Source organism: Orbicella franksi, chromosome 9, assembly GCF_964199315.1.
Source record: "Orbicella franksi chromosome 9, jaOrbFran1.1, whole genome shotgun sequence".
In the NCBI taxonomy this organism is placed as follows: domain Eukaryota; kingdom Metazoa; phylum Cnidaria; class Anthozoa; order Scleractinia; family Merulinidae; genus Orbicella; species Orbicella franksi.
Window position 1 is genome coordinate 20,860,413 of NC_138153.1, and position 27,289 is coordinate 20,887,701.

The 27,289-nt window shown below is 37.8% G+C and overlaps 3 protein-coding genes and 1 pseudogene across 7 annotated transcripts in view; 2 read left to right on the top strand and 2 right to left on the bottom strand.

Moving 5' to 3' along the window:
• The window catches only part of LOC145498010 (uncharacterized), a 380,464-nt gene that overhangs the window by 47,844 nt on the left and 305,331 nt on the right, over positions 1-27,289 (top strand). The gene's annotated exons all lie outside the window — the stretch shown is intronic.
• On the top strand, positions 4,924-6,664 carry LOC145497942 (uncharacterized; annotated as a pseudogene).
• On the bottom strand, positions 7,001-10,255 carry LOC145497926 (uncharacterized). Its single transcript, XM_081477804.1, has 2 exons — positions 8,837-10,255; positions 7,001-8,135 (listed from the first exon to the last, which is right to left on the bottom strand). The coding sequence occupies exons 1-2, from the start codon at positions 9,525-9,527 to the stop codon at positions 7,009-7,011; spliced, it is 1,818 nt and encodes a 605-aa protein (XP_081333930.1). The 5' UTR covers positions 9,528-10,255; the 3' UTR covers positions 7,001-7,008.
• Positions 12,450-27,289, bottom strand: part of LOC145497882 (C2 domain-containing protein 3-like) — a 280,776-nt gene continuing 265,936 nt past the window's right edge. For 2 of the 5 annotated variants that reach the window (XM_081477747.1, XM_081477748.1), the window contains 3 exons: positions 18,896-18,982; positions 16,414-16,631; positions 12,454-14,226 (listed from right to left, as the gene is read on the bottom strand). In XM_081477747.1, coding sequence (XP_081333873.1) covers positions 12,924-14,226; positions 16,414-16,631; positions 18,896-18,982 — 1,608 coding nt within the window. In that variant the 3' untranslated portion in view covers positions 12,454-12,923. Of the gene's footprint in view, positions 14,227-16,413; positions 16,632-18,895; positions 18,983-27,289 lie in introns of all 5 variants that reach the window. The other 3 variants (XM_081477746.1, XM_081477745.1, XM_081477749.1) reach the window with 2 other exon arrangements.

The window sequence follows — 27,289 nt, forward strand, 5'->3', positions numbered from 1 at the left end:
AGCTCTCTGTATTTGCTGGAGAAAATGGAAAACAAAACTAATCCTTCCGATGTATTTTGGGACTAAAACGTCCAAGCTTTGTCTCAGAATCATTTTGTTTCGTCACTGGAGTCAGAGTTAAGTTTCGATTTGGAAGACGCCAAAATAAACTTCGATCGAGTACGTTCGACAACTGTGAACTCACTGCTTAGAGCTTTGAGAGCAATTTACAATATTTCAAGCGACGAAGGGGAAGACTTCTTTGCCGACGAGCTGCTTGTATATTAGGAAGGGAAAGCTAGATACGAAGTGGAGGAGCAGGCAAACGAAAAGCAGGAAAGAAAACTCAAGGACTGCTTTGGATGGTAATTTCGTCAACTAAACATAAGATTCCCACTCGTGTTTATAGCCCGTTTACATTTGTCCTTAGCGAGAATGTATTTTGTCAAGGTATGATTGTTCTGTTAAATCCAGTTTGTGTTTTACTTTCTGTTGAATGCGTCATGTTTATAAGAACGACGTACGTGTTGCAGTTTTCGAGACTTGATGACCTCCAAAACATTGGCTTCGATCGATTGACAATCGTACTGTTTGGACCTGTATTTTTGAAGCTGCGAGAACAAGGTGGAAGGAAACATTTCATACAATTACCGATTTCACATTGTCACACGTTTTAAGTCGTAACTCCAAATAACCAATGTAAATTGTTCTCAAAGTTTGCAGTGAAATTCGTCGGATAAGCGAAAAGGATGTGTTCCCTAAGCGGTCCGCAGATAATGTTCCGCGGTCATATTTTCGACGCTATTGCACAGAATCTCTGTCGCACTGCTGATTTCCAAACCTTCGAAAAACTCTGTGAGTCTAACAATTTTGTTATGTAATTCTAAAGGATTAATTTTCTACTTTTATCTAAATCGAAAGAGAAATAAGTGCTGGTTAGCGGCGTACAGTTGCGACCTATTTACATATCAATTAATACGCTTCTTGAACATGATCGGATTGCGGTCGTTTCGCCAACGACTCGTTCGCCAACGTCTTAGGTCGATTCGCCAACGTCCAAAGTCGTTTCGCCAACGTCCTACTGGTCAATTCGCCAACGTCAGATATCCAGTACTAACGAAAAAAAAAAGCTGCTTATTGATGTTTGGAATGCAATCCTGATCCTTGAGTGATCCTTGGGTCAAGAAATTTTAAGTCACTGCCAGTTTCGCTTGACTGCCTTGAGATCAATTTGCATGTTTTTGATAGTTTCACAAGCCGGCTCGTGGGCGCTACATCGCGGTAATTTTCACGGTGAAAATTGACTGTTGAATACCAAAGTCCGATGGCTTCCAAAAGTTTGATGGCTTCCAATTCGCTGATAATGCATTACGATGTAAATTAACATTATATCTTTTCCTTTTTCAAAAGCATACAGAGTTTGTTTTAATTTTCCAGCCTTATAATATATCGAGTTTGAAATAAAATGGAACGTCAAGTGAATAACAACAGCAATTTTATTACAGTATATAGTATCAAATATTTACAAGCACAAAAAACCTATGAAACCTATTTACAAAACCTGATTGAAACCTATATTTATCTGAAACCAATTTATCCTATTTACAGAGAAGTTCTAATACGCACGAGCTGTTCCGTTAAGCCGAGAACAAGTCTGGAGTAGTTGGGTGGCATTCGTTGTTCTCGTACTCTTGCCAGCTTGCAAATAGCTTAGCCTGGATATTCCAAGTGACACTACGTTGAATTCGTTTAAGTTTATTGTCTGATACAAGCCTGATACATACTCGAATATGCGTGTTGCGCTTGGAATCCTTTCACCAAACAGAACATCACTCAAATAGAGATGGTTCAACGCCGAGCAGCAAGATTTGTATTAAATGACTATTCAAGATTTAGTCATGTTACTCCAATGATCGAACATCTTGGTTGGGACTCCCTTGAAGATCGTCGACTCCTCTTCCAAACTACTATGTTCTACAAGATCTTGATGGGACATGTTGGTATTAGCTTTCCTCCTGAAGTCCGCGAAATAACAAGGGCCACCAGATTACTGAACAGTCGTCCTTTCCAACAAATCCGTGTATCAAATGATGTCTATAAGTTTTCCTTTTATCCAAGGACAATAGTAGCATGGAACAATTTACCTATTTATGAAGATGTTGATATAAATAATTTTAAGACTATTGCTCTTGCAGCCATTAAATCTTTTTGTATAATGTATATCCAGACCTCCTAACTTGTCTCGACGAGATTATACTTAATCTATTTTATCTTATCTTTTACTAACTTATAATTTTTATTGTATATATACATATTGTAATTATTTATTACGTGCTTTTATTATGTTATTTTAAACTCCTAGTATAGTTCCACTGTTTAAGGAGTATACTTATTAAAGAATTAAAGATACAACACACACAAGTGAAGGTAAACTTTTAATTAGACGTTGGCGAATTGACCAGTGGGACGTTGGCGAAGCGACTTAGGACGTTGGCGAACAAGACGTTGGCGAAACGACTCGTTGGCGAAACGACCGGATACCACATGATCGGATCACACAACTTTGTCGGTTATGTTATAAATACTGCGGGATTGTAAGATATAGGTTGTCGGTAGTATTTCTAAAAATTTCTGGTTAGCTTTAAGCAGAAAATTTATGAAAATAGCGTTCGAAAGTCTGCGAAACAAATTCCAGTGAGAATTCTTTAGTGGTTCTCACAGATTCAGTTCGCTTGTTTCGGTTCGACAAAATCAACCGTCGTTTACGTCTTTATTGTACCATTAGCCGATCATCGTCAGTAAGTTGTACAGTATATCTTTCTTTAAATCTGGAATATTACTGCAACAGTCGATAGCACCTCTGGAAGGCGTTTCTGCGCACTTTTCGAATGTGTATTGCACAATCCTGAAGGAAATGAGAGAACGTGAGATATCGAACCTTCCTGGGTAGACGTCACAAGAGCCGCTGGACCCATTCTCCTCAAACTCGGTCGTGAAACAAAATGGCGGTGTTTTGGAGCTATTTTCGAGATTTCGTCGGGGCACAGAAAATGGAGGATTTCACGGAATCCAAAAATTTTTTCGCAGAACTATTTCAAATAACAAGAACATTCGTTTTAGCGAAAAAAAGATTTGGGGGTTAGGTGCACTTTAGGCAATTAGATTATGAGTTCGAGATTTCTATCGCGTGATAGTTGACGAGGGCGCAGTCCAAGTCAACTATCACGCGAGAGAGCGAATAATCTAATTGTTTAAGTATAAATTTACTAGTCGTTCAAAACTTTGTCTAAATGCTCTTCACAGACACCTCGTAAACGCCAAGAAGCGGCCTTCATTTTGTTAACAAGCGCACACTGCTGCGCTACTATCTATCACAGAATAGATAGTGAGTTGCGTAGCCAATCAGAGAACGGCATTCGTGATAGAACGCTAGTAGATTTATACTAATTAACAATTAGATTATGAGCTCGAGATTTCTATGAGGTGATAGTTGATGAGGCCGAAGGCCGAATCAACTATCGCCTCTTAGAAATCGAGAGCGAATAATCTAAGTGTTTTAGTAGAATTCTAACTTAAATTAACGCAAATAATGGTTTCCAAATATTTTTCGAGGCATTATTGAACGTTACGCTTTAACAAAATCGCACGTATTGAATTGTCCGTGGTAAATTTGCAGTTGTTTACTCGCGCGCACCGGTTTTTCAATAATTTCAAGTTTTTAAAGTCAAGAATCAGTTTATGTCCTTCTTTATGTCTTCTCAGGAATATAATTATCCATTTACATCTAAAATTCCTTCTAAAACTTCGGAAAAACGATAAAAACGTCGCATCTCGTGGACGACTGACAGCTACTGCATTCTAATGGCTGATAGTATACGAGTAGCTCAGCCAATCAGATTGCAGCATTTGCATTAGTATACCAGTAGAATTCTACTAAAACTGGATAGAAACACAGAACTAGCACGAGCTGTTGACGTAATGATGGCGCGAGCAAAGAGAATTTACATTTTAATGATCAAAGTAAACAAGCTGTTTTTCTTTTTTTATTGCAGAATGTAACAAGAATTGCCGATGAAGTAACGCACACGATTAGACATTAATGGGGTAGGATTAGCTCATCATATCTCTTTTGCAAGCACAGAGACCTATCTTTTTAATTGTATTTTGAAAAACGGTGCTTGGAAGGGTTCGTTCAGGGAAAGTTTCAAGAAAATCGCTTGACTACGTTTATATCTGAGGAATCACCTTAAGTGACTTTCGTTTTTTTTTTCTTGCTTTTTTATTTTATTTTTTTTCCTTAAATGAGTTACTTTCAACTTTTTGAAACCGCTTTTGAAGACAATTTTCCCTGTCATCTCCACTTAGCTAGTTAATCAAATATTCGCAATAATCAATAGCAGGAAATTGCAAGTTGCTTTCATTATAGTAGCATACTTAGTTGTGTAGTACACATTTTTGTCAGTTTCAACCCAAACACAAGCATTGTGTGATGTCAGAACATGTGTGTAGGTCTGTGTACTACAAAAGTTAAGGCACCATCCTGAGCTAGTTTAAGCCAGTTCAGTTGAACTTTTCATGTACCTCTGATAAGTCGAAACCTTTGAGTGTGTTGTTTTCAATGGTTTTAAATACTACACAACTGTGACCATTGCTAATTTTCGTACGTGTTAAATTTCACAATTTTCATGTTTTGGCAAAAAAGGTGTGAAATTTGGGGATTAAAGAGGGATTTGGGGGCAGTGTTTTCAAAACAAGCCGGCATATGGCAAGCCAATTGTAGCAATATTCAATACCTAAATTCAATTTCAATTCAATTTCAATTCAGTGAAATTCAATTTCAATTCAATGAAATTCAATTTCAATTCAATTTCAATTCAATTTCAATTCAATTTCAATTCAATTTCAATTCAATTTCAATTCAATTTCAATTCAATTTCAATTCAATGAAAATTCAATTTCAATTCAATGAAAATTCAGTTTCAATTCAATGAAAGTTCAATTTCAATACAACGAAATTCATTCAATGAAGAAATTAAATCACGATTCAAAGAAAGTATATATAGTTACTCATCCCGTTGAAAATCACTTCCGGTTAGTGACCGGAAATGGTAAGTTGCATCCGGGGTAGTTAGAATACGGGAGCTGTATGCTTTAATTTTTCCGCGGGAACATTTTACTGGCAATATGGCGCGTGCCGAATCAGAGTTTGACGCGGAAAAGGATTTACCCAAATTTTTGTCATCTGTGCTGGATAGGACAGAGGAATATATAAGCAGCAATGAAACAAACATCAAAGACTTGCAAGTACAATTTGTAGTTCTCGATAGAACTGTAAGTCTTTTGCGTTCTATTGCCTTTGACATTGAGCAAGATCGGATGGAGTGGGAGTCCCTAGCTACAGCCTTTTTAGAAGTACTACGGGCTATCGAAAATCACATCAAAACTCTAGCAGTAGAACCTTCATTAATTTCACGAAGTGAATGCGAAACCCTCAGAACGGGAAATCCTGGGAGACCTCAGTTCTACGTACCCGCCGAAACGTTAGAAGATCTTCTTGGACTTGGATTCTCAATGGCAAAAATTTCTCGGATGTTTGGCGTGTCTCGCTGGACAATTTATCGCAAAATACAGTCATATGGCTTGCAAAACACGGTGCAGTTTAGTTTGTTGTCGGATGCGGAATTGGACGAGTTAGTTCTCGAATATATGGGTCGTCATGGATTTACAACAGGGCGAACATACTTAGCCGGGTACCTTAAGTCAGTTGGACTGAGGGTTCAAAGGAGAAGAATTCGTGAGTGTTTGGCAAGGGTGGATCCGGCGAATACTGCCTTGAGGTGGGAAATTGTTGTTTCTCGCAGGCAATACTCGGTCCCGTGGCCAAATTCTCTATGGCATTTAGATGGGCACCACTCTCTTATTCGCTGGGGTCTTGTAATCCATGGGTGCATAGATGGTTTTTCCAGACGGATTGTTTCTCAGATGCAGTAATAACAATCTTTCGCAAACTGTTCTGGAGCTTTTTCTGAAAGCAATTGAAAATGATGCGTTGTGGCCATCACGTATTCGTGTGGATTATGGTGTCGAGAATGTACAAGTTTGTGATGCTATGGTGGAAGCAAGAGGTGAAGGTCGGGGGAGTTTTATAGCAGGTCCCTCCACGAGAAATCAGAGAATTGAAAGACTCTGGAGGGACGTGTTCAGGTGCGTGTGCCATCTTTTCTATTACGTGTTTTATGCATTGGAAGATACAAGCTTGCTCAACATCGAGAACCCAACGGATCTATTTGCGCTGCATTTGACATTCATCCCAAGAATAAACCTTGCACTTCGCGAATATATGGAGGCTTTTAACCATCACAAGGTAAGGACAGCAAACCATTGGTCTCCGTATCAGATGTGGGTAAATGGCATGCTAAACAAGGAGAACCCCTTACTACATGGGCAACTAGACGAGGATCCCAATGATCTGGAATTCTACGGTGTTGACCCTGACGGGCCATCTCCATTTGAAGATAGCAATAACAATGTTGTTGTTCCCCCAGTCACATTACCAGTTGAACATCAGTCAGTTCAAGCGAAAGTTCTGGAGCAGATAGACCCACTGGCGTCATCAACACAAATGGGCATGGATATATACACTAAAATTCACCAGATAGTAAAAGAAAGCATTGAAAACATTTAACAACACTATACCTTATTGACAAATTGTGCAGTTATGTGCAGTTGCTGTGTGGGATGTGCAGAGATAAAAAAAAATCAGGAACAATCATGTAACAGGAGTCAATATGGCTGCAAGATTGCCAATCAAGTTCAGTACACAACTTGAGAGTTGAAAACGTACTTAAGTAACTTCAACTTGTTTTATTTCAGTAAAATACAACAGTAACAGCAGTTATCTCTGGTGGAACAGATATTATCCTCGCATTTCAATGGATATGACACTGTGATAGAATTAATTAGTGAAAGTTCTTGTGACTAAAAACACTTACAAATAATGTCAACTTTTTGTAACCTACAATCAGAACATTACAGCTTTCCAAAATATGCATTTGCAAAGGCCAAATCATAAAGATTAAATAGTTGCTCCTCACTTGGCGGCAATGAACCATTTGTACATCTTGGTAAGCTCAAGGTATTTGCACAGGTGTTAGCAGTAGGTAGAAAAGGGCATTCTGTGTGGGGGTTTGTGCCATGACTTGTTGCCTCAACGAACTCTATAGAAGGTGCTACTCTAAACCCTAGTAGGGGCTCTTCGTCACTGCCAGTAACAAATTGAAGTATATGCCCCAAAGTGATTGCACCCCTTTGCCCACTTGCTGCAAGTCTGGTGTATTTAGAGAACAACTCATAAATTTCTGTTTCGAAACGGCGTGCATTGCTACCCTTTTCAGAAAAATTTGGTGAAAGAAGGGCCATCAACTTTCTTCTCGATAAAGCATAACTTTGGGAAGGTCTGAAAAGATGAAGGAAGTTAGGTATAGCATTCCCTATTTCATAAAGCCCCAGGTTTTTAAAACCAATTCGAAGCTTTGCAATACAAGGGCTTGATGGCTCTTGGGAAGAAAAAAGCGCTTGGAGGTTATCTTCTTTCACAAATCTGGGGATACTGCCATTCTGCAAAGTGCTAAGGGCCATAATAAGCCCAATGGTTGAATAATCATTAGCAAGATGGTCTTTAAGACCATTGTCAAAGTATGTAGCTTTACTATCTCGTAAACATAGGCGAAAGAACTCTTTTCGAGGGCCACCATAATCCTCAGCACACTCACCATAAAATCCAACTGAGAGTGTTAGTCTGGGGTCTTTTAAAAATTGCACTTCATCCATTGCTGATTTTAAAACATCTTGTCGATTGATTAAGATGAAGTTGGTTTCACCCTCTAGACTTTCAGAAACATCCTGCACATCCAGTGGCCTTCTGCTTACAATCACACTTTGTGCATAATGTAAAATTTCTACAGGATTCTCAATGCCATTGGCTCTACAGTAATTTACACAACGCTTTGCAAGCAAATCCACTGATGGATCTTCAGTGTTATCAGCCAGTGTTCCCTCCCCTGCTGACTGAAATCCCGTACTACCCTCTTCAGAAATGGGTACTGATTGCATTTCACTTTGCTTCTGTTGTTCGGAAACTGGTTGACTCAACATTTCTGCCAAAAAAGTAAAATTACAGGATAAATAAATATTTGCTGACAACTTGCCTTGTGAGGGACAAGCCAGAAACTTTGTACTATGACTACAGAAGGAGATGGATTTTTATGCCAACAAGAGTTTTTACCATGGGCAACTGTTACACACATTGCTGGTTTACTATTAGCACTAGAAATATGATCTGCAAAAATTTTAAAATGAAAAAAAGATCTCTTACTCTATTTTACAGAATTCAAGTACTGTAGTAAAAATGAAGAAATGTTACTATGGTAACAATTTAGTTTTGGCATTAAAACTTTGCCTCAAATAACTCCAGCAAAGGAAGAAAGGCAATTTCAAATTGTCTTAAGTGTCACTATACAGAGCAATACTGGCACACCAGGAAATTATTACACTAATAGGCACACAATCTACATTGTTTCGATTTCCACAAATGTATGAGAGTATGCTTAACCTTTGGGGGCCAAACAACCCATTTTCAATTTAACAAAGTTTTCATTCTTGTTTATAATTTATTATCCACATCCAGGACTAGCAAATTAACAACGTTGTCCCCTCCTTGTCTTAGGTTCCCTGGGGATGGTCCATGATACCTTGACATACAAAAAAGGGAGCAAATTTAATGTTTTAATGTTAGTATTGTTTTTTTTTTAAATTGTATGAACTAGGCCCAAATTAATGACAGCAATAACATACTTACCAGGCAAATCATCATGATCTGATGAGCTATTTACGTCACCATCGCATATTAAGCAGTTCAGTCCACCTTTCAGTTTAACATAAATAGCTCCTTGTCCGCAGAACAGTTTCACTTGCTTGTACGAGTACTCTCCACAACTGACAGGTATGCTTAACTTCCGCCGGTTAGCACGAGGAAACACAAAATCCCCATTACCGACTAATGGATGTTTTAGTCTAATTGCATCGCCAATTTTGGATCGAATTTCTGCCTCTCCATCCGTGCTCACTAAATTAACAAATCCTCGAAGCAAAATGTTGTCATGGTTAATTGACAAATTTTCTTCGTCGTCGTCGTCGTCCTCCACATACATAAGAGCAAATTCAAACGGTTTAGGCTGTTCTGGAGTTGTTTTTTGTTTCTTTGCTCCACTACTACTAGGTACGGTAGAAGGTGATGCTGCTCGAAGTCGCTCCCGTTGACTCAAGCGAGAACACAATCCTGTACTTCGACTTCTTTGCAACATGGACCGAGCTCGTTCAAAAGCACTGGAAACGTTGCTCGTTGAACTGAAGTTATTTCCTGATACCCCTTGTATAACTGAATCCGTAACGTTCCCATTTGAGCTGGAACTACTACTGGCTGAGACTTGCGAAACCAGTCGCGAGCATTCACCCAGCGAATCTGCAAGATTTCGAAGACTTTCCTCCATTTTGTTGGCTAAAATGGCGGGAGGAGATTTGGCCGATTCCCGGATGTTCCACCCAAGATGCTTTGCGCATTGAATAAATTTTCATTGAATTGAAATTGAATTTTCATTGAATTGAAATTGAATTTTCACTGAATTAAAATTGAATTTTCACTGAGTTGAAATTGAATTTTCATTGAATTGAAATTGAATTTTCACTGAATTGAAATTGAATTTTCACTGAATTGAAATTGAATTTTCACTGAATTGAAATTGAATTTTCATTGAATTGAAATTGAATTTTCACTGAATTGAATTTCATTGAATTGAAATTGAATTTGATTGAATTTAGGTATTGAATATTGCTACAATTGGCTTGCCATATACTTGCAAGTCTTTGATGTTTGTTTCATTGCTGCTTATATATTCCTCTGTCCTATCCAGCACAGATGACAAAAATTTGGGTAAATCCTTTTCCGCGTCAAACTCTGATTCGGCACGCACCATATTGCCAGTAAAATGTTCCCGCGGAAAAATTAAAGCATACAGCTCCCGTATTCTAACTACCCCGGATGCAACTTACCATTTCCGGTCACTAACCGGAAGTGATTTTCAACGGGATGAGTAACTATATATACTTTCTTTGAATCGTGATTTAATTTCTTCATTGAATGAATTTCGTTGCATTGAAATTGAACTTTCATTGAATTGAAACTGAATTTTCATTGAATTGAAATTGAATTTTCATTGAATTGAAATTGAATTTTCATTGAATTGAAATTGAATTATCATTGAATTTCACTGAATTGAAATTGAATTGAAATTGAATTGAAATTGAATTGAAATTGAATTGAAATTGAATTTAGGTATTGAATATTGCTACAATTGGCTTGCCATACTTGCGACAAACAAGCTCGGCATTTTGTCTTACCACAATCAATTTTGCAGCAATAATTGTTTTTGCAATAGGAAGTAAGCTTGTTGAAAAGAAAGCTTAAAGCAGCTCAGTCACGGTGTTTTGTCTTTGTTTTTGGCCACGTACAAAATCTCCTTTAAATGGAAGGAAACCTGAAAATAATAGTTTACTAAGATAGAAAAACGTCAAAGAGATAATAATAAACCATAAAAGGAACAAGGATGGTCAAGGATGGCGAAGATTGACACGGATTGCAAACGATGAATTTGAAAAATTTAGGCATAACTTTTCAAAATGTGAAAACCGTGACTGAGCTCCTTTAAAGCATCCAATCCTTTTTCTTTGCTAAAACGATTCTCTCACGTCGGAAGACTTCCAATTCGAAATCGCCCTATAATGCATTGCAAACCTTGAGCATTCAGTAGGTCATGTATGCCTACGGAGGGTACGTAATTTACGTTTAGGTTTTTGTATGCTCATTTTTCAGATTAAAAGAATTATTCAAAGTGAAAAATGGTTTGACTACGTCGTTACATTATTTTTTTTGAAAATGCCAAAAATTTGGGTCGGTGAGAAGAAAAGTGGATGACCTTAGTCGCCAAATGGCGACTTCAGGATTTTTTTTAATTTCGAGCCCTGCTTTAACTAATGTGATGATTTTATCGCTTTATTCTCACTCCTTGAAGATGATAATCCTAAGCTTTAATTTAATCTTATAAATGACAAATGTGAGATTTGGAAACGCTTTAAATGATTTTTTACATTTCTAACTCAGACAAACGTGTTACAAAGATTTATTTAATTTTCATGTTGCTCTGTAAAGTAAGACAAAGCGGTGGTCAATTTAAATCTCTGCTTCCTTGACTAGTTTTCATTAAATTAACGCCACCTAAGAAAATCGATGAAGTTTTACCACTGATAGATCATTATCTAACTCTGAATGCTGAAAATGGCATTCCCTAGCTTCTATATTGTAGATTTCTAAATTTTCTGGGGGAGGGGTGCATGCCACCAGACCCCCTATAGGATGAGGGGCCTTGCGGCCCCTAACTTGTCACAGCCGCCTACTCTTCCCACTGCAGACGCCTACTTCAAAACATTTTTAAACCCCTGCGGAGGGAGATTAAAGGAGTAGGAAAACCACAAAATTAAATCTATGTAATATATAGTTTTTTCCCTGGAATTGTAAAAAATAATAACGAAATGCAGCTCCCGGTATTTCGGGAAATTAAGTGCGTGCAAAAATTAGTGAGAATAAGGTGTTATTTTCTTAGTGTAACATCTAACGCAAGCAAGTTAATTAATCAACTGATAATTTAATTTTGAGTTATCATGTTCATCTTCATCATCGATCGTTAGCAATAATTTATTGCATTATACCACTTACCAAGGGTAAACAAATGTTTTATTTATTTAGTTATGATCCTCAGCTAAAACCCTTCATCAAAGGGTACTATTAACAGTCACTTACGTTTCTGGATATTATTTTACATTAGTTTTTAGAGGTAACCAGTACACATGAAATCATTTATGAATGACTTATTCCACCAAATTTTAACTAGCTAGCAATGCCTGCATTTACCATTGATAAGGCCCGGTTCAGACGCCGTACTTCACGTTAGTCGAATCGAACTCAATGAATTAAGTTTATGTGAAGCATGGCGCCTGAATCAATTCGAAACGGCCGGATTGAATTCGGATCGGCTCAGCTGTTCTTCACGCCTGGCTCAGCCGGAAATAACGGCTGTGGACCGGCTTTGATTTAGACCCCGATCTTCACGAGCCGAACCACATACATAAATTAAATTTAATGTATTTTTAATGTATTTGAAGACCTGAGTAGGCGCAGAAGTATAAATTGTGCGTCAGGGCATCCAAATGGCGGTTTTCGCTCGTCAGGGAAGTGGACGATATTTGTACTTTATGTTTTCCTGTTCTCGTGTGTAAACTAGCCTGAATTTCAGCCGCCTCCTCCGCTCGCTAAGTCACTCGACTTAGCGAGCGGAGGAGGCGGCTGAAATTCAGGCTAGTGTGTAAAAGTGCCGCCACTTTGGTAAACAGCATCAAAATTGATGTGTATTCATTATAGTTTTCTTGCTTGTATTTGAATTACGTGTGAACATTGCATTTGTAAATTAACCTGAATATTGCAATTGGGCTTTTTGCCCAAGTTGTGTTGTATTTCATGGCATACAAAAAGTTGGAAGTTGAAATTGTATGTTGAAATTTAAAAGATCATGTGAAGTACGACATTTGAACCAATTTATCAGTTGTCTTCTTGCAGTTAGATGTAAATAGACTGATTACGGCGTATGAACAGGGCCTAAGAGTCACCACTCCCAGTATATCCACACGTTTACAAACAATAACCTGCTAGGTTGTTTCCTGAACAAATAAAATGTACCCAGCAGGTTATCATGTCAAGATAAGCTGCAAGCTGCAGTCTGTGTGACTGTGTTTCTAGTGCTTTAATATCTTCTCTCTTTAAAATCAGAAAAGTTCAATCAACTGCTCTTGGTCTGTGATTCACCCCCAAAACTGAAACTGAAAATTCTGGCTATTCGATTCACTTCTGCATCAGAGACTGGAGGTTTTTCATCCTTCCTTGCCTTGTAAACTGGCTGCCTTTTGGCAAATTTCTCAGTAAAGTTTTCTGTTGTTTGTTGATGAGTTTTCAAATGTTCTGAATGAGCTAAAAGTTTGGAATGTGAACTTTTGGTTGAAGAACCCAATCTAAGTGCCCTCATGTCCTCTTCTAGTTGCTCTGATGGGATGAAGAAATTTGGCAAAATAGCAGCGCTGGTCTGTTTAAATGAAGTATGATGGCTCGACAGTAAAGCCTGCTTTGGCCATCCCCTTGAATCTAAAGTGTTATATGAGCTATATTCATCTTCATAGTCACTTTCAGAAGTCATGACTGCAGTGGCAGAGTCAACAACAGTTGTCCCAATTCCAACATCATAGTCTTCCAAAGCCTGATCTCTATCCACATGACTCAGCATTACACAGTCCTCATCACCATTATCGTCATGATCACTGGCATGATAATCTATACCACGACAGTGAACATTAGTTGCATTTGCAGCATTATTCAGACATTCCATAGTGAATGCAGAAAGAGCACTTGTTAAGTCAGGCTTTTCAGACTGGCTACTTTCTGCATTATCTTCTTCTTCACTGCTAAGCCAGCTGTCTTTTAAATCAGCATACCTTGTGCTTTTTGTGTTATCCCTAACATATCCACTTACTGAAAGGTCTCCTGAAATATCGCTTACACTAAGCTCACTATCGACAGATGGCTGTTGTTCTTCAGCCAAAGTCCTTTGTTTCTCGCTACTGAAGCTACCGTCTTCTATTGGATCATGCTGCAGATCATCCTTCCCTTTAAAACGAAGAATGTTATTGGAATTAAAGGCCCCTGCTCCATTATCTAGCACAACATCAATAGTTCTTTTGGTGGTTTGGTTGTGGTCAACAGAGGCATGAGCTTGATCTGTTTCTAGAGATGAGATCAGAGGCAACAATTTGCTTCCATCATTAGAGATCAAACTATTTTCATCATGCCTAAGATCGCTTTCTTCAAAATTTGATTTAGGCAACTTGTGTTCCATATCATGGACTTCCACTGTTTCCAAAGTTTTTAAAGGCTTATTTCCTTCAGTTGCATCTGAACCAGCAAAATGACAATGTGGTGGGTCAATGACAGGACGCTGTTCTTGAATGTTTCCAGGGTCACTCCTTGAATTACTTGATAGTAATTTGACACTTAAACTTTGCCGAAGAGCATCTAGTTCCTTCATGTTATGCCTAAAAAAAAAGTATTGTGAGCAAGAAATTCATTGAGCCTGCTCCCCTCCTGCTTTTCCTTTCTAACCCTAATCCTGACACAAATTTAAACACAGTATTTGCATGCTTTGGGGTAAATATTGCTGGTACTTGTACTCGAAAGAAATCCAATCCAGCAAGTATGAAAAAAGCTGAGACCTACCATTCACTAGATTGCCTCAAGCCGCTGTATCTAACTATAAATCACAACACCCTTTGTGTGCCTCTAAAGACTGCTTGTGAAAGTGGTTGACAGTTGTTTTTCGAGAAAAATAGTAATTACACTTTCAAAGCTTGATTTTAAGCTTTCCTGATTTTGTGAAGGCCATTCCTTTCTTAGTCTAAAATTAATTTTCTTTGGCCTTATTTATTGCCAATATTGGACTTAAATTAATATAAACAAGGGCAATTAATCTGTGCAAGTATGCAGATAAATCATATAATAATAATAATATATTGGAGAAATTCCAGCAAAGTTCTGCTGCTGGCCTTCAGACTCACGCAATCCTCATACTTATTTGTGCGACTACTTGTCAAAAGGTTGAACTATGTCATGCCAGTCACGTAAAGAGCAATATACTTTAAGGTTCTCAAACTAATATCCACCTCTAGCAGCTTTTATTTCTCTGTCCTCAGCATCCACCAAAATAATGTCATGCTGACAATTTTGTCTGGCAAAGTGTTCAGCAGTATTGAGAGTATTTATTTTGATGATTCTAGAACCTTTGTAAAATTACATCGTATTAAGGAGCTTAAATGAAACTTCTCAAAGTTTAGGCAGCTGTTAATTTCATTGGTAAGTCCACTCAGATTCTGTATGAAAAAAAAACTAAAAGGAATAAATGGAAGCAAAATACAGAAAAAAAAGCAAAGTATTCAGTTCTTAATCAAAATGAAAACTATGCTGGCATGAAGCCTAAAACATGTGCTGTAGGGGTACGAAATGCCACTGGCATTTTAGTTCCTTTCTCCTTATCTCCAAAAATTGGCCATCAGCAGCAATGAGGAGTCACAAGAGGCATATGAACAGTTGTGTGTTTTATGAGGAAAAGTAGCGTCTGTCCTGTTATTGATCATGAATTTTGCCACAACATTGTCAAAGTAGCTGTGGATCCATGAGGCGATAGCCGAGTGGATCCGGAGACCACTCTGACAATGTTACGACGAAATTCACTGTCAATAACAGGACACACGCAAGAAAAACTGACGTCAATTTGTTTTTTACAATAACAAATCGTCAAATTGCCCGCTATCGCTTGTTGACGCATCCATTAATTATAAATTCATGTGTCTATCCGCTTATTGACAATGAAAATTAGCCAATGAGCGTGCAAGAATTTCTGCAGTTATCGTAAAATTTTATCTTTCTCCTTTTTTTTATTTTAACCCTTTGAATACCAAACTTTTGCCAAAAAATACCGTTTTTAACCGTTTAGTCAGGTTTTTTAGCTGCCATGACGCTAAATAAGCCTAAGTTTTGCTAAGAAAGCCTTTTTTTACTAAAAGGAGAGCTTTTTCGAGGATCAGGTATAAAACTGAGCAAAATTTCAATTCCGGGCATGCGCATAAGCCATTTGCCATTAACCGTTCTCAATTTTGTTTGATGCCCCTTTCCTTTCTGTTTTTCTCGGCCCTTTTACACTGGCTACCTTTTGCATTGTATGTTCTTTCTGGCTGCCGTGAAAAGTTGGATGTTAATTACAGGCGAAGCCTAGAAATGGACCTTAATCAATCATAGGCGTAGTGGACCATTTTATCACCGTTTTTGCACCAAAACTGATAACGCTGTTTTTCGATTTGCGACGTCGGAATGTCGTCGATATCTAAACCTGACCACTGTGCAGAAAGGCCTAGCCTAGTACTACTATCTGCTTATCAAGAATGTCTGATGACGTTTAAATTGATGACGTCACAAGTGGTACAAAGAGCACGACCATTAATTACGCATATATGCGTAGCTGTTATTCAAAGGGTTAATCTATTCCTTCCATTTTGGTTTTATTTTACAAGGCTCACATTGGTATCAGTTTTATAACTGAAGTGGGCACCCTGTATGAATATTTTCAATTATTTATTATGGTCAATTATTTACAAAGTCAAGACCTACCACAAAAATCTTCTCGAGGACAACTAACAAAGCAGGTTTATCTCCAAGGATCTTTCACAAACCTTAACTGGGAAAACAGAAGAGATGTGGAGCAAACTGGTGGTGCATCAATTTCTCTGTCTGCTTCTTGTCCAATACTGTCATACGAGCATGGCCGGAAACTAGTGAGATCTTCCTTGTGATCCTCTTCCAGCTGACTTGACAGAGGATGATTGATTTGGAATCTGTGATCAGAGTCATTGGTCCCATGGCTGATTTGGAAAGAGGTCATAAAGGCAGCCTATAATGAGGATATTAATAACAAAGTTTAGCAAATATCCATTATGTCGTAGGAAAACTATTTATGTTGGATATTCAATCCGAAGCATAACTGGACTTTCCTGATCTGAGCAACAAGAATTCTACCTCAAATAACTTTGAACCACTTTCTCTTTTAAGATTCAGGCCTCAATCCCAGACAAAAAAAGTTGGGTCAAAAAGCAAGTTCTCCCCTCCCCCCACTTACAATGTTGATAATCAGGTGATTTTTCCCTTTTTGATGAAAAAAAACAAAAAAAAACGAAAAAAACCGCGACATTGATTAGGGGGGATGGGGGATACGTGATCTAGCTCAACTGTCCCAGCTACTTTAGTCTGGGATTGTCTGAAAGAGATATGCGAAGACTTTTCCAATGCAGGTAACGCGAACGATTGTCGTGACGTCACAGTATTTTAGAATTTGATTTCGGGTCAATGACGTACACTTTGTTTCTGGAAATTGGGCAGAATTTTCCTACGTTAATCTAGATTAAGGCTCGGTGTAGATATTCGTGGAATATAACTCGTAACCGCCTGTAATAGAACGAAATTTGTGATCTGCTTCAAGCAAAATGGCGTTTTAGGAAAGGTTTGAGCTCGTGTCTATTATTTAAGATATTTTCTAGGATTATTAATTCGCAAAGTAGCAGATCTTTGTGTTGTTTCACGGAATAGTGTTAAATAAATTGACTGAAACCCACTGATATGCCTATACGTGTACAGTTATCAGATAAATCATGATTATACGCGACACGACAACTTTCGGGTGCCATGTATGTAATTAACGCGCACGAATAACCACAACGGTTAACCACTTGAAAATCAACGTTTTGCAACCTAACCTTCGCTGTTCTTCCCAATTGGCAGAAGGTACAAAAATTTCTCACTTCACGTTATTTGAAATGCAAGATGGAAGCAATTTCTTTTGGTGGTAAAATAGTAGAGTTGGACACTTGAAATAAGGTTAACCGTTTGCCGAAGACAATAAGTTAACTACGTTTCTATTTCAATTGAACGGTTAACCATATAAACCTTCTCGCAAAGCTCTGTTTTGCTAGTTCTTGATCCCAGACAATGTTAAATAGTTTTTGCAATTCCTATAGAGCGGAAAAAGGTATAATTCGAATGACATGGAGCAGTTTGGAAACAAAATGTTTTACCACGAGGGTTAATCGCGGCAGTCAACCCGATGACACTTCTGAAGTCGAGAACGCACCTTGCTTTATGCGCGTTCCGGTACTAGAGGAGAAAACAAAGAGAGACATGCATAATCAAATCGCGTTTAGGTAGCAGCAACGCTTTATTGCTGTCCACAGATAAACTCCGCGAAACAGCGAGGACAAGGCGAAAATATCCACTTGCTCGGTACCCACTGTTTCAACCGAATTTGCATCATTTCCGTTTCGCGCGAATCAACCACCCCTCTAAAGACGTAGACAAGGTCGTCTTTTTCAGTGAAGGAAATAGAAACATCCTTTTCAAACACAATATCTAGTGCACAGTTGGAATTTAGGGGCAAGCAAGTGAGCCGTTTGCCCCTCGAGAAGCAACAGGAGGTCATGTCATGGACTTATCAATCGCCTACTGTAGAAGGTCATTTAGAAAGATGACTTTACGTTCTTTAATTCCTACCCAGGTAAAATATGTCGTTACATGCTGTTTCTTTTTAGCAGCACTCGTTAGCTGTACCCGCGAGACGGTACATCTCCCCTTTCCTCCAACCTTTGTTACAGCGAGTGGTGTGACATTCTTTAAATTCTTCTTTCAGACAATCCCAGACAAAAATATTGGGACACGAAGCAAGTTCTTCGCTTCCCCCACTTACAATGTTGATAATCAGGTCATTTTTTCCCCTTTTTGTTGAAATAAACGCGACATTGATTAGGGGGGATGGGGCATATGCGATGCAGCTCAACTGTCCCAGCTACTTTTGTCCTGGATTGTAGATTTTGCCTTAGTACAATTTAGGTTCCGAGTTGTAATCCTGGTGAAGAATTTGTTCTTTTTATTTTTTGGTCCTTCAAGTATTGAGTTTCAAACTAATGAGAAATTAGGGGCTGGTGGTTTCAGTGTAGATCTCAAATTCAACAAAAGTGTCTTGTCGGCAAATCTCCAATAATGATATTGGCCACTTTTAATTTTCAGGGTGGTCATGGATTTTTTGGCTAAGCAGAAAGAATCCTAAGGAGGGCATTCTGGGAGAGTGAGACACTCCTGTAGAGTAGGTCATTATACTGACATACTTACATCTTGTTTTGGTGAATGGATATCTGTAGTTCTTGAAAGAGCAAAGCACCGTGATGGAGATACAGGGTTCACAGGTGAAACACCAAGCTGGCAACCATAACAGCAGTGAAATTGTTAGCAAGTGACACATCCAAATGGCTGATTGCATGAAACATGCTTAAGATTATTTTCTATCATTTTATCTCAAATTTTGTAATTCTCAGACCTAACTTATCTATGACAAATTACGTGAATGAAATCAAAGAGGAATCGATGGGTAATCAGTCATGGGTTCTACTGATTAGACGCTAATTTCATTGATTGCTTCTCAATAAATCTTGTGACTTGCAGATCATAAATTTAAGATTAATAAATACAACTTGTCCACAGTACATGTCACAATGCAAAATGTTATTTAACTTATCATGATCATCTGAAGTGCGACAACTGCCTACTTCTTCATTAGCATGCTGGCACTTGTTTTGTGCTGTAATGAATGGCCTATTTACTTTGAAAAAGACAACAGAAAGGTCTTTGATTTCTATGAATTCAGTTACTTTCCCTGATTAACCTTCAGTGCAAATTAGATCTTGGCGAGTGCAAATTTGACCTTTGATCTTCCCGACGCCACACCAAAAATTGTGTGTACCGAAACCAAGAACTGACTACCTGAAGCGCAGCTTCAGTTACAGCAGAGCTTCTCTATGGAATGATCTTCCCGAGGAACTTCGTTATACAATATCTTTAGACCTCTTCAAGAGAAGCATCAATAAATGGTTCTCTGCATCAGACACCCACATGCCAAATATGTAAACCAGTAAACAGGAAATCTTAAAATACATGTAATGTATTTCTCTCTTTTTTTCTATTAGTATACTGATATTTCATCTTTATTCATTATTATCATTGCAAACTATTCTCGACAAAGACCTATAACAGGGAAGTCAGAAGAAACAGAGAAATATGCTGGAAATTTGCTATGATTGTGCAGCATAATAACCTGGACTAACATAGGAATAATCATTGAAAAATCGATGGGCAATCAATAGGAAGTTAAGGAGTAATCAATACCAGAATGAATAGTGAATGAAATTGATGAGTAATCGATGTCATCAACAAGTAATCAATGACCAGCAATTATAGTCTTTGATCATCCGTTAGTGATGTACGTAATTCTAAAGGGAGGCTTGAGGATCCGTATATACTGCAAATCTGGGAAATCTGGCACGATCATACATAGTAGGAATTTAAAAACAGAGCTTTCTTTCTACAGTTACATGTAGGCCCACCGCCCACACTAGTCCATCACAAAAATGAAGCTTTTCGAAAATGCTTTTCAAACTGGAGGAATTTGAAAATGCAGGATTTTCGTTTTCGTGTGGACGGAAAACATTTCAAAAAAGAGCTTTTTGAAAACAATAGCATCACAATAATCATGTGATCCCTTACTGACTTTTTCCCAAACATAAATCCAAAATGACCGGTGATTGCTGCATTTTAAAATTCCACCGCCGTAGTGTGGACAGAAAACATTTGATGCATTTTCAGAGTGAAACCTCTGTTTCCAAATTCCTACGGCATAGTGTGGACAGTGTCTTAGCACAAAGCAGGGGCGGGGCAGAAAACTCCTGAAATTTTCGTATAGGCATCATCCAACAAAAAATGACGTCACATCCGGTTTAAACTGCGCTTGGCGGCTCGTTTCACAAAGCGAGAAAATGGCGTTTCCATTACTCACGATTTCCCTCTATTTGTAAACCATCAGTTTCGTTTCATTTTGTATTGAGGATGGAAAGATGTTGCAGACACATTACTTCGACTTTTTAAGCAAAAATTTCGGGAAAAGAGAAAAGTTTATTATTGTTTTGAAGCAAAATAACGGAGAGCCTTTGGTCATCGTCGGGCGAGTTTTACACATTTGCAAAACTGGTGTTGTTCCGACTTTTGGTTCTTGTTGTTCGTGATTTAGTGATAACAATAAGTGCAATAGCCTATAATGTTAACAACAACCTGGATGAAGTATTGCTGGCCATAGTTTGCACTGTGTACTGCGGGAACATAATTAACAGAAGCCGTTTAGCTCCGAAAGTCGCTGTCACCAGAGCTTTTGTTGCTCTTGGCTCACGTGTATTGGTAGAAGAGACAAGCTGGATCGCATGCTGAAGGTCAGTATCCCACATTCCCACATCTCTCCTTGAAGATTGTTGTTTTCAGTAAGATACAGTACATATATATTGGTACTTTGGGGTCATCAGTCTCTTTCTCTTTGGTGAGTGCTTTTAAAACGCCCAGTAAAAACTTGATTCACGGCATGGAAGCAAGATTATTAAGTTCTAGTCCTCTTTAAAAGTAATTAAATCAATTCTTCAAATCCAAGCCATCAGAGGGAATCTGCCATTGAAGGTGCCCGAAGTTAAGGTCCTGTTTAAGGACCTTCCCCTTTGAAAATCGTGGGGGTGTTCTTTGAGGCAACACAGGCCCCATTTATATGGTCTCGGGTACCCGAGATACCCTCCCCCTGAGGCAACTTTATCAAGTGTTTGTATGTGAAAATGTAGCCCCTGTAGGCCGAGTAAAAGTTGACCCTGCATGATTATTCATAACTCTTATTGAATAATCAAATGTGCAACTATCCCTCTTTGTTTAAGTTTCCCTCAGTCATTTGATCACAGTGGGTTTTGCTAAGTTAATTTTCTCTTCTTTGATACAAATTGCTACGTTAAATCTTAAATCTAGGCATTACGACACTCACCATGCCGAGAGTTGTTCCAGTTAGGCGAGCCAAAGTGTTTATGTATACTCAAAGAAAAGTTGTTGGTTACTTAACCTGCCTAGGCGAGTCAACTTGCCCACCTGAATTGTCTCGCCCCCAAGTCTGTTCGTGATCCTCGTGTAAACGGTTGGTTGAATTTTGCAAAGAAATAATTGAAAAGCTAGCTCTGCCAGGGTAACTCGGGGAAAGGGTTGTCTTTGGTACACAAGAGCCATTCTATTTTATTTCCATTTTCCCTCTTCCTTTTCCAACTGATTATGCAAAATCTACTGTCCAAAATCTTTATGGGTACTGGTGTTTGAGAGTGTCATCTTTATCACTACTGTGGAATGTACCTCACCTTACAGTCACCCCCGTTAACACAGCCACCTCGTTATTATGGCCACTCTATTCTGGCTCAAACAAAAGCTCAGTCAGTCATTTTCTTATTTATTAATTATACAGTCAGATTTTTGTGGCCTGTTGGTGACCAGATTAACAGAATTCTGGCACGTTGTAGGAGTTATTTATGCAATTTATAGTAAGCAACAGGCATCATTTTGATAGTGAAGTCCCATGCATACATGTAACTCTTGATTATTTTGAGATTTTATCTTTATTATGTCATCAAGGCAATAACATTTTGATTCCTGCTTCAGCGGGAGGGGGGGAGGGAACTCTCCTCTATGTGTTATATATAGCTACGTGCAGCCCCAAAGGGTATGGTTATTCAGCCGTTTTGGTCGTAAATACTCTAGGGCAAGGCTTTTGCCCTCTAGTCTTTAATTTGGTATGTCTTTTGGAATAAGCTACCTCAATTTTCATCATTATCGATAAGACCATCAACAAAAGTCCTTCAAAACTTATGTTTAGGGCAACTGTAGCAGTCGCAACAGTCATAAATGGGGTAGGGAAAATCGCAGATTATGGTCTCAAATAGGTTAAGGGTTTAACTTTTGTGAAGAGGGCCGCACTGACCCCCTTGCTTGAACAAATCAAAAGAGTGCCTGCTGCTAGGTACTTTGTAAAAGTATAACCCCTCCAGAAGCCTTCACAAAGTACATGTAATATCGGGTGCTAACAATTTTTTGGGGGGCTGATTGAAATTTAGTATTAGATTGTACTGAACTGGTGCATATTTAATATACATTTATTTATACTTTCTGCACTTAGTTCACTTATTTTAAGACTACTCAGCAGCAACTAGTACCCCTTGTATGACCATGTGGTAACAGTATATTCCAAAAAAAAAAGTACGTGTATATATTACTATCCTGCCTGGAAGAGTGTGTAGAGAGAGCACACAATGCAGTGCCCTACTGTATGTCTTCTGTTAGGTATAATAATCTTAAATTTAGAAGACTCATATTGATCTTTTAGAATTCACCAAAAAGTTGATATCTTGACAACTCTCCTTTAGCTGTGTCACTTCATAATAAATTGGCAGTTTGGTATGTTGTAGCATAGAACTTTAATTAATTAAGTTATTGCACCGGTATCACAGAGGTCATGGGTCGGAATCCAGTTCACACCTAATTTTTTTTTCAGGCTATAATTTCACCTTTGCTTAAGTTGTGTATAGTTGCAATGATCAATCATGTCTTTATAAGTTAATTAACGTATATATGTCCCACTGACTTATACTTTAACATTTTATCTTAAAGTTTGTTTATTTGTTTTATTGTATGGTTCTAGACAATGTCCATACCCACCCCAAGGAGATTATTGGAAATTCCAAGGATGGGGAGGGTCTCAAAAGCCAAACTTTTTAAAGAAAAGTATTAATCAAAATTGGAATTTCCATAGGGATGGGATGGGGAGATCTCTGTTTAATAAATACATAAATAATATGTACAGACCCATTATCTGATGTGAAGACTGTGCAACATATCCTGGCCAACAAGTTGCCAAGGTGTAGCATCCTTGTTATCAATTTCAAGTACCAAATTAAAAAAGATCAGCATGTTAGATGGGAGAGTTGCCAATTGGGAACATATTTTTTATAGCCATATTAGTGTGTTGCCTGTAGAACTTAATAAGGCTACCAAGTTTCAATAATTTCTGCTGTATATATGGTCTGCACTTGATGTAATATTGGGTTTGGTGTATGACATCATCAGTCCTCTCATTTGCATATATTTTACACATTTTAAACTTAAATATCTCCAGAACTAATGCAGATATTTGCAAAGGTAAATAGCATTTGTAATCTATAGTGGAATTCTATTTGATACTCCTAAAACTTCTGAATCAAAGGGTAAAAATTTGATGATAGTAGCATGCCAAATCATTGAGTTGAATTTATGCCGCTGACATTTCCATGTACTGTAAGGTGTTGAAGAGAATTTTGGAGGGGAATTTGGTGGGTTTATTGAGTTGCCAGAGGTTGGTTGGTTGGTTTTGTTATTGCTTTGTCATTATCATCCATGTAAGAAAGTGAAAACAAACTGTAGGTTTGAAAAGTTTAAAGCGGAGGTAAAAATTATACATTAATACATCTTGTTTATTAAGGTGGTATATGAGCAAATACCCACTCACAGTGAGTCATTGAAACAATGACATAATTTATGTTTGTCTTTTCTTAGGTGGTTACCTCCTGGCATATACACCCCACACAGGCATAGAATGCTATGATTTAGATGATGCAACCTGCTTTCCCATGTTTAACATACATGTAAGAGTATCAGTGGACCAGTGTACAAGTGTGATTTCTCTACTGATAATGAGAATTATAATAAAGATACAAAGCCACTCTGGTGTGATTTATTTCATTATTCCTTAACAGTAAAGTGAACCAGTTAAACCAAAGGTTGTACTCTGTAAGATCAGGTGTACAAAAATTAAATAGAAAATTTCACTACATTAATTTTACTAATTAAGTAAACTTCTCTGCAAAATATATTTGGTATGTCGTTGTACTGGTAAGAAAATAATTGGAAATTTTTTATGGGAAATGTTTCCATTTAAAAATGTAGCTCAGATGCCACAACTATAATTCTCCTTTCTGTGGTGTTTTCTTTTGAGGTAAATTGTGAAAACAAATTATGTTGACCTACATGTAAGTTAAAAAAATATACAAGTAGTAGCTCTTCTGAAAAAAAAAGTTAATTTGTTGTTGTGTCTTCCTGTTCATTTTTTTCCTTGAACATTTTTATTTTCCTAATAAGTAGTTTAGCTAGCGATAAAAATGTTTTGTTGTCTCTGAGACCATTTTCAAGATAAAAAAGTGATTTGCATGTAAAATTTGAATTTTTTGGTGGGGGGTGGGGGGGGGGGGGATGGGAACCTTTTCAGAATTTCCCTACAAAGATCACAAGGTACAAGGGAAGGGGCAAAAATAGAATTTTAAGTGTTAAAACATATGTTTTCATTATCAGTTTGGGCCTCTCTGTGAAGCTGCAAAGTATACTTGAGGATAATGTTATACCCATTTTAATTCAAAATACAAATGGAAACTTGTATTGACAATCACTTAATCTCTTGGTACTGTTTTGTTTTTTGATAATTGCCTTTTTTCACAAAACAATAATTTGAACATCTTTGTTACACAAGCTGGGGGGGGGGGGGAAGGGGGTATTCTACAAAGTTTTAAAAGGAAAGGCCTTATCTCAAGGCCCATTACCCCTTACCCTTTTGTATACATTTGTACCATTTTGATAGAAATGGCACCTCTTTTGTCGACCTCACATTGCAAAAGGGTAAATGTACCCCTTTAACAAACCTATTTAAGAATACTGCATCCCTTTTCTATTCCCTTGGAAAGAAGTTAATAAACAATATTATAGAATCTCTTCATTCTGGTTGAGGAGAGTAAATGAGAGCTTTTCAAAAACATTTTAGAACCAGAAGAATAGAATCCCTAAATGACAGATTTTCCTACCCTTTCATACACCTCAACTTGTGAAATCCCTATCATTTTATACCTGAAGCCAGAATAAGTTACTCATCTTGAGCTGAGCCTCCCCATATAGGTCACTACAGAGAGCCTTCCCACATACACAAGTCAGGAACTCTTGACAAGTACTGTAAGTAGTGATGAAGCTGGCCTTAGACTGGCCTGAGCCAGCTTCATTTTTTTTTTAGCACAAACTTGTTGCTCTCTGTCAATTTCTAGTACGAAACCATTTCTTTGTTGATCTGGTATAAGTTCACAGACACTAGCATCACTCTCACGACACTGACTCTATCAATGTCACTCACAGTCTGATTCTTCAGTTTCACTGCACCATGCTTCATCATCACTCATCATTGTTAGACATGAGTTTATTAGCTTGTAAAATTCAGCAGCCTGAGAGTGTCACTGTTGCTATTGCCTGTTCCCAGACTTCCTTTTATGGCTAGATGTAGGGGCATGAAATTTTACTACTGTTTATGAACAATTTGTTTAGATGGCATATTTAAAGAGTGATGAATTACTGAAAATTGTCAGTATTGCTAGTGTTCTCTCATTCCCTTAGGGATTGAAATATCTTGATGTAAGATTACATAGATAAAGCACACTGAAATATAATGCACAATTTTTTAGTAACCTTTCCAAATGGGTTGCTAATATGACAGGGATTAATAGATAAGGAACTTGGTCTGCAAACAGGGCAAATGAGAGGGTTTGAAGAACTAAAAGGTGCATGCTTGACCTCAGTGGGGTGGGGGGGGGGGGTTGGAACTTAGCATTGCTGACGTTTAACACTGTTGAAAAGGAAAAATAAATTTGACTTTAAATGAGAAAAAACCATGACATGTCCAAATTACTTAATTGCCATTAAAACTAATCCTCTTGCTTTTTTTTAAGGGGTTCACAGCCTGTCTGTAACGAAGCGTTTATCAATTAAGGGATTGCTTAGGGAAAACATATCTTGTTTAAGCTTCTTAACCAATCATAACATATTTTATGGCATCAGTTTGAGTCATGAGCATACACATGAGTTTGTATTAGTGTCGATCGGCAAGAAAGTTCTGCAAAGCGCATTATGTGTGTGGGTCTATTCTTGCAGTGATACGATTAACAGCGCTCGAGTACTCTCGAGTGTTTGGCAACAGTAAATTTAAAAAAAATGCACTTCTGTTAATTAGGTTCCCCCATGTCTAGAAACCTGTCATTGTGCATTTTTCTTAGTGTAATGCCTACCTAAGAGAATAGGATATTTGAATTGAGTGCAACTTACCTAGAATTCATTATTTCCACACAAACGATGACTCCTGTGGAATTCAGTGAGGAAGAAATGGCGACATTTCGTGAAAAACACTCCTTCAAAAAAGCGTGTTTTTGAATAAATAATTACCCTGTCCTTCAATTGTTTATCGTGGCCAAATAAAAAGCTAAAAATATCCGACCGATTGCAAAATATTGCCATTTTACTTACTGAGAGAACGATTATGCCATATTCAAATTTGATTTTGCCGCTCAGCGCTCTGTTTTACTGGATGTGACATCATTTTTTGTTGGATGATTCAGATACACAAAAAGTGCCAGGCGTCGCAGAGTGTTCTCCCCCACCCCTGGCACAAAGGTTGCATTTTTCTCCTATTTTAAAATAACAGGCACTTATTACTTGGAATGACAATCCCCTCAAGTCCCCCTGTCTCATATATTTTTTTTTGTGAAAATAATCTTACATTTAATTTCCACATTTACTGTCAAACTTATAAAACAGTGAACAAATGAA

Excerpts from the sequence above, each read along its gene's own strand:
- LOC145497926 (XM_081477804.1), bottom strand. The coding sequence starts at position 9,527 with ATGGAGGAAAGTCTTCGAAATCTTGCAGATTCGCTGGGTGAATGCTCG. Across the intron at positions 8,136-8,836 it reads AGATCATGATGATTTGCCTG|AAATGTTGAGTCAACCAGTT; the intron begins GTAAGTATGTTA and ends CTTTTTTGGCAG.